Genomic DNA, 7412 nt, shown 5'->3' on the forward strand with positions numbered 1-7412 from the left:
CTAAATAACTAATTATAATTAGTTATATAAGTCCGCCATCATCAGGAATCAACTTATCAATATGTAAATCAAATATTGTATATTTATTCTCTTTGATTTATTGTATACCAGTAAGTTTTTTAGGGGTAAGGGTTGAAGGATATCCCAATGTCATGCTATGTTTATTTATATTATAAACATGATTGAAAGTTGTTTGTAGAAATGTGCAGGACTGTTACAATAATTTAAAATATCATGAATGATCTGGTTTAATACATTGTAATTGACCAGTTAGTGATGTTTTAAAACATTCATTTTAGTTTGGAACTAGTTAGGAGATCTCCTAAATTTTAATGTTTTTTATAAGCTATGATTGGCTTGTTTTTGAATATTTCTTCAAGATCGGGTGCTCTTGGTCGAGTGTGCCAGTATTTCAGTAATTTCTCTCTTATGGATAAACTTTGTTGGTTCTCATTTCAGAAAAAAAGATTGCCAGTGACCTAAGGGGGTGTCATGGCCCTGAACCAAGGTCATTTGGGGATGTTCAAGGCCACTGGAAGAAACATTTCATAATTTGTGTCCGGTCCATATCTTTCTTACGGATAAACCTGGTAGGTTCTCATTTTACACGGACAGATAGGTTCTCAGATAGGTTCTCATTTTACACAAAGATAGCCCATGACCCAAGGTCATTTGGAAACTTCAAGGTCACTGAAAGAAAAATTTCATAATTCCTGTTTAATACATTTCTTTATAATGGAAAAACTTATTTCTGAAAAACCCAGCGGGGGTATTTTGTCCCGTTTGGACAGATCTAGTTTAAAAAACTGATGCTCCATTGACCATTTGTATTAAACAAGAAAGCAATGTTTTTTGATAATGCAATGTTCCGTCATAAATGTCCTCATAGACACCATCACCAACATACCTAAAGAAGCGCTATTGTAATGATTCATAAAATCCCTCTTGCGAAAATAGATAAGAAAGCTGATAAATCCCTGGTATATTCAAAAAGTAGTCACTTTCCTTTTTAACTGGTTCACGACAAAATTCATTAATATTTTCAATGAATCCAAAACATCGTTGACAATAATGGTGATAAACAAGAGGATTTCAGAGTTTCATTAAAAACTGTTTGTATGCATGTAGACTTAAGCAAAAAATGTTTTCTGAAGAAAGAACAAGTGAAATACTATTCAAAAGCTGTTGAATTCAATCCCCTGTTATGTTTTACTTTGTGAAAAACGCTGCAAGTAGTAACATAAATGTTCCACTTAAAATTGTTGCTCCAGGAAAAACTGGTTGGTGGTCTTGGTCATCAGAATTATTAAAGCCATCTCGTTCTGTTATGTCGTCAAAATCACACCTATCCTCGTCAGAAAGTTCATTGAGAATTTTACAATTGCCATTAATGGTTTTTCTCGGGGGCTTTAAATTTTGAATTCGAATGTTGCTATTGTGGCCGTCTCAATTTTCCAAGATACTCCGTTACACTTATAGCTCCTTAAGGTATCCGATCCACAATTCGCCTCTTTCAAATCGGCCGACTTCGGAACATGTCGTACAAGATCGGAAAACTAAACATACCATATATTTTTTTTAAATTTAAAAAAAAAATACATTATTTATTTTATTCTTATTAAAGGTTAAAACGAGTGAATATGAATATAAAATAATCCACGCTTTAAATCTAAAAATAACGCGTACGGGAATTCTCGAGACTGTCAACTTCCGTCATGGCGCCAGTGAAAAGAAGACGGAACAAACTCGGGCGGTTCAAAAGTCAGCCGGGAATAAAGCCAAAAGTCAGTGAAAACAAAAACAAAACTGTGATCGAAGAACATAATTATACATCAGAACATATTTGTACAAGTTTTAACGGGTGTGATGTATGCTGTCCAGGGCTAAGTAAGTTGGATGCAGCGAAGAAAATCAACACGCACGGTCTGAAACTAAAAGGAAGACGTATTGTGGAATTTAACATAATCATTGAAGGTCTTGCGAACTGTAAAAAATGTTTTTGTGGTCCTTTCTTTCTTTCCCCCCCAAACAGTAAAAGCAGAAATGAAAGTGGGACTTTCCGGGTATTTATATGTGCAATGTACCTACTGCGGAAATGTAAACAGAATACCCTATCGTAAAAAACAGAAGAAAGTAAAAGGCAAAAGAGGAATGCCCAGCTTCTGCGTACATACCAAACTCGGTGCAGGTAATTGTTGTTTATAAAATTAAACAAAATAAGGCAAGTTTCTTGTGATTTTTTTATACACATGTAAATAAATAAAACTTCCATGTAGATAGATTGATTTCTAAAAATTTATGAATTTGTTTTTGATAGCAATGATTGATTCAGTTGGTGGTCCACAGAGGATGAACAATTTTCTTGCAACACTCAATCTGCCAACAATTAATAATAAAAACCTCAAAGTTATGGAGCGCAGAGCTGGTGAGATGATTGAGAAATTTGCAGATGAAAATATGAAGAATGAAAGTCAGGAAGCATTCAGAGAGGAAATGAGGTATGTATACCTGTATGTAATATTATTTCGTAACTCGTATGAAAGCATACATTGAATTTTGTATTCCTTTTATTAAATGTTTTTGTTGACTTTTTAGACATGTTAGAATTTATAATGTTCGGTAAATTTCAGAGAAGTTGCAGCACAGGAGATGGGTTCAAATGCAGATTCTTATGATAAAGAACTTGGTGTAGCAATAATTGAAGATGAATTTGAAGGGTAAATATTTGAAGTTTGAGCCTATTATATTTGATTAAAAAAAATAAATAAAGTTTCCTAAGAATCAATTAATTTTTAAAATCAACATCTTGTGTTATTTGTAGAGATCCATCACTCATTGAAAAATGCAATTTGGGAGCATTTGATTTACTTGCGGAGAGGTAAATAAATCAATATTTGTGTACTATTTTAGCTGATAGTCGCATACATCAAGAACCTATATGATATGTCAGTTGTCACCCTGCTTTCAGTAATAGCTCATCCCCTCAACTTCCTGCCAAACCCATGCCAGTAGTGAAAAAAGTTGGTGTTGACAGAACTGCATCCACCAAAACAAAAAAGAAAATTATATTCCCTTCAAAGACTCGATCAGGAATGACAGTAGCAGCTGATCATGCTTGGCAAAAGAGAGGTTATGACAGCTTAACAGGTATTTTGTTGAAACTGTTCCAGCATTTTCACAATTAATTATAATGCTAATTTAGATATGGGCTGTTACAAAATCATGTATTTATTTGTAACAGGACATACTTACCTGATAAGTAAAAGCAACAAAGTATTAAAGACAGTTATAAAGCATCGATCATGTGCAACATGCAAATGGTGGAAAAGAAATAGGCCAGGTCAGAGAATAAGGTCTCACAGATGTGTTTGGAACCACCGAGGCAGTGCTAAGATGATGGAGAGTGAGGCTTGACTGCTTGCACTGAAAGAAATGACCAGTCAAGGTACACCAGTTGAGATTATTGAAGGTGATGGGGATAACACTCTAATCGCCCGTCTAAAGAGTCAGTGTGGTCTGTCAGTTGTGAAAAGACTTGACAAAAATCATTGTGTAAAAAATATAATAAAAACTTTTTATGAACTTCGCAATTCGAAAGTGGTCAAAATTTCCAATCAGGTCATACAGCATTTGGCAAAGTGCATCAAATACATATTTGCGAAGAATCAAGGTGATGAAGAGGGAATGCGAGAAAATTTGGTAGCATTAGTTCCGCATCAATTTGGTGACCACAGCAAATGTCATGGGAGGTTTTGTGGGTATAAACGTAATCCTAATGAAACCTGTATTCATAGAAGTTTGCAGGATCCATTGTTACGTCATAGCCTTGATGAAATTTTTGCTCCAATCATTGCCAAAAGTGCTTCATATGTAGAATTAGGGTCAAGTCAGGCATGTGAACATGCCAATAGAGAGACATGTCTTAGAGTTCCGAAGCATCTCCATTATGGTGAAAATGAGAGTTTAGATTTTAGAGTGAAAGCAACAGCAGCATATATTAATGAGGGTAGAAAGTACTTGTCAGAGGTATATTGTTCATGGTTCAGTTCTTTCTATTCTGTTGTTTATCGATGTTTCATTTTCTGGTGATACAAGTTGGAATTTTGACAGGTAATTATGGTGTTATTTTTTTCCTGTTGGGATTATTTGAAATTTTGAAATTTGTTAATTTTCTTAATTTTCTTTGTTCTGCTGTTCTGTGTTTACTTGTTCAGACACAATAGATTTGGTATTATTGAAGCACTAATATAAATTCTATTTATTACAGCAACATGTTTACAATTACTGGGTATTTCCGGTAGGATTTTATTTATGTGATAAATTTTCGATACAACATTTTGATGAAGTTACAACATATTTTCTGCATTTTTATCAAAATAACAATAAAAAGACTCAAAGATAGGAAACTCAGAATATGTAGGGAAATAAAAGATCATGTCTCATGAGAGATTTAATTTAATCTAAGAAAATTTACTACAATAATATTGTGAACTCAAGTATTTTATTTTCTAATAAATACAGACATTTGTCAACAATGACCTATCTCCTGGACACTTCTGTGATGCTTATGCAGAGAAGATGGATGCTGACAGGATCAAGAGGATGGAGCGGGCCAAATTACCAGAGAGAAAGAGAAGAAGTCTGATGTTGAAGGAAGAGAGATCAACCTCAAAGGGAGGAAATGAAGCACTGGAAGGATTGTCCTATCAGTCTGGTTTGTCATTTTTCAGATATAGAATTTTTTTACAATTATTATAGTATGTACAAGTTTGTGTATTGTTATGAACTTGTTTTTGTTCTAGAAATAGGACTTTCTGTAAATGATGAAGATATAGAAAGTATCCCTGAGCCTGTACCAAAACCCAGCTTTTGCTCTTCCACAAAGTTGAAGCACTGCCCTTCACCAAATGTTGTCATTTTAGATCTGGAAACCACTGGCCTGAGTAAATATTTTTTTTTTTAAATATTTATTTAAAAAATACTCTCTATGCAATCAAATAAGATTGGACTACTATTAAAATTTGCATCCATATTTTTTTCAGTTCAGCATGGCATCATGCCCCACATCACCCAGATTGCTGCTGTAAATAGGAATACAAAGGAGCAGTTTTCTAGATATGTGGCTCCAGACCTGCCCATTACACCAATGGCGGAAAAGGTCACCAACAAAACCTGGAGTGGTGGAGTTCTGTGTTACCGTGGTGAGCCAGTTGATTTTGTGAGAATAAAGTCGGCACTGGAGGATTTCTTGGAGTGGTTAGAGAAATTCCCCAGCATAGTAATGGTGGCACACAACGGCCGAACATTCGATTTTCGAGTATTATGCAGGGCATTTTATAGATGTGGTTTACAAGAGAGATTTTGCTCGAAAGTTGCAGCATTTTGTGACTCACTTACTCTTTTCAGACAAAAGTACCCTAAACTTGATAAGTATAAGCAAGAGTTTCTGGCACAACATTTTTGTGGTCATGCTTACAATGCCCATAATGCTCTTGATGATGTTGCCATGCTAGATGAAATTATTGAAGCTGGACTTGTCTCTGTTTCAGACTTTAAAAAACATTCGTACGATACAGAATGCCAATTTATTCAAGAAGAATTTAATTTCTGTAAATCAAAAAACGTTGCTTCGCTTCGCCCTCTTATTGGTGAAAAAATAATGAAATCATGCACGGTAGAAAATATTGCTGGATCTGGACTGAATCTGGGACACTTGAGACTGATATTCAAGAGAAGTGGTGAAGATGGACTGGTTAATGTGTTTTCCATGAAAAATAGCTTAGGGAAACCAAGAGTCATATCAGACAAAAAAGTGTTAGGAGAATGTATTCCAAAACTATGTGCATATTTTAGCAAATGATATGTTATTATGTGTAAAATTGTATAATCAATGTCAAATGTCCATTCAAGCAATACAAACTGGGAACAGAGCAAACATTTATATATTTATATTTATATGATTTATTAGCTTGAAATTTGAGTGAAATACATTTAGTGTTACAAAAATGTCAGGTTCAAACTGTAGAAAAGTTGTTCCCTTTACTTTCTCGTAAAGTTGTGTATGAGTTATCTCCCTTTTTGAGCTGTTGCCCCTGATGACCTATTTATTTTTAACTAATGTTGCAGCCCTATAGATTAAACACAAAAGAAAATATTGCTTCCAGTTATATAAGAGAAATATAAATTATTCAATTTGACCAAAAATGTTATTTTTTTTTACATTACATATTGTGGCTTTTTTGCATAATTTTACTTGCAGAAATTGTAAATGTTGAAAAATATTTTTTGCATTTCATGTATTTATATATAAATGATAAAATACAACAGGCATCAATAGGGACCTTCAACAAGGTATAAGGTATTGCTGTTGCACTTCCTCTGAAATTTTAAATGAGTGCATTTCTGAGGAGTTAGATAACTTGTGTTATTATTATACTATAGGTTAAAAATTTATTTCCGAAACAAGTGTCTGTGGTTATATCTGGTGGTTAATCTGTAAGTGTGATGGCATGTTGCCTGTAAGTTTTATTTGAAGTTGTGTGCACTTGATTTGTTGTTGTTTGTTACGTAAGCACAAAAGCCTGCTTTTCTGAAATCAGTGGTAAGTTTTTGTATCTAAAGGCCCTATCTGGACACCATTCTCATAAGATGTATTGATTGTCATGTCGCGCAATTAATTAATTTGCTTGCTCTGTTTCCCTTGAGTGCTTTCATGCAGTTTAAAATACATGCATTTGCATAATAAGTTTTACGTGGTGAGAATAGAGCAAACGGGATAAGTGGGCGAGTTCTCTTTCTCAGAGAATAACATACCTTCCCAGTTTTTTTGGCAGTCATGATCTTTGGGGTCATTTCCATTTCTCACTCCTCCATGGCACCTGATCCCACCTCTGATGTTTCGGAGGTCCGTGTTTGTTCTGCTCTTATTTTGTATATTTGTTTAATGGAAGTTGAGATTGAATACTGTTCGTTATTTCCATATCCTTCTTGTAGCACTCTCACAAATTTTACAACATTTTGTTCTAATTTCAGTCAATGACTTTGCCTGTCTAAGATCCAATCATGGAGCAATGACCTAAAAAATATGTTACAAATAACAAGTCATCCAGATTAAGTTATCAAAGGAATAAATCTGTTATAATCATATATCATGATAGTGTTTGTTATGAAGTATATTTATTATAAAATATATAGATATTTATAAAACAATATTGGAAGGTTACTTTGTTACACACTCAACTCCTTTTAAAAGAAACAAGTTGTGTTAGTGAAACATTTTGTGCCCAGCGGTTCCAAAAAACTATTTTTAGCATATAGGTCACAAGTCAAGTCAAGGTCGCAAGGTTAATGACCTTGATGTTATTTGATTGATTGTATATTGTTTAACATCCTTCTTGAGAATTTTTCAGTCA

At 34.0% G+C, this 7412-nt stretch overlaps 2 protein-coding genes across 2 annotated transcripts; both read left to right on the forward strand.

Annotated features, from left to right (window-relative positions):
* The first annotated feature begins 2302 nt into the window (after positions 1 to 2302).
* Positions 2303 to 3414, forward strand: LOC134252628 (uncharacterized). Its single transcript, XM_062735115.1, has 5 exons — positions 2303 to 2498; positions 2631 to 2717; positions 2822 to 2878; positions 2969 to 3147; positions 3242 to 3414. Exons 1-5 carry the CDS (start codon positions 2320 to 2322, stop codon positions 3412 to 3414), a joined length of 675 nt encoding a protein of 224 aa, XP_062591099.1. The 5' UTR covers positions 2303 to 2319.
* On the forward strand, positions 3254 to 5921 carry LOC134252629 (uncharacterized). Its single transcript, XM_062735116.1, has 4 exons — positions 3254 to 3445; positions 4522 to 4714; positions 4803 to 4943; positions 5043 to 5921. Exons 2-4 carry the CDS (start codon positions 4579 to 4581, stop codon positions 5858 to 5860), a joined length of 1095 nt encoding a protein of 364 aa, XP_062591100.1. The 5' UTR covers positions 3254 to 3445; positions 4522 to 4578; the 3' UTR covers positions 5861 to 5921.
* Positions 5922 to 7412: the final 1491 nt, after the last annotated feature.

Source organism: Saccostrea cucullata, unplaced genomic scaffold (genome assembly GCF_032062105.1).
Source record: "Saccostrea cucullata isolate Sc308-1 unplaced genomic scaffold, CSIRO_AGI_Scuc_v1 ctg3560, whole genome shotgun sequence".
Lineage (NCBI taxonomy): Eukaryota > Metazoa > Mollusca > Bivalvia > Ostreida > Ostreidae > Saccostrea > Saccostrea cuccullata.

Coding starts and splice junctions, on each gene's coding strand:
- LOC134252628 (XM_062735115.1), top strand. CDS start 2,320: ATGATTGATTCAGTTGGTGGTCCACAGAGGATGAACAATTTTCTTGCA. Junction 2,718..2,821: donor ATTGAAGATGAATTTGAAGG/GTAAATATTTGA, acceptor TGTTATTTGTAG/AGATCCATCACTCATTGAAA. Junction 2,879..2,968: donor TTTGATTTACTTGCGGAGAG/GTAAATAAATCA, acceptor CCCTGCTTTCAG/TAATAGCTCATCCCCTCAAC.
- LOC134252629 (XM_062735116.1), top strand. CDS start 4,579: ATGGATGCTGACAGGATCAAGAGGATGGAGCGGGCCAAATTACCAGAG. Junction 4,715..4,802: donor AGGATTGTCCTATCAGTCTG/GTTTGTCATTTT, acceptor TTTTTGTTCTAG/AAATAGGACTTTCTGTAAAT. Junction 4,944..5,042: donor TCTGGAAACCACTGGCCTGA/GTAAATATTTTT, acceptor TATTTTTTTCAG/TTCAGCATGGCATCATGCCC.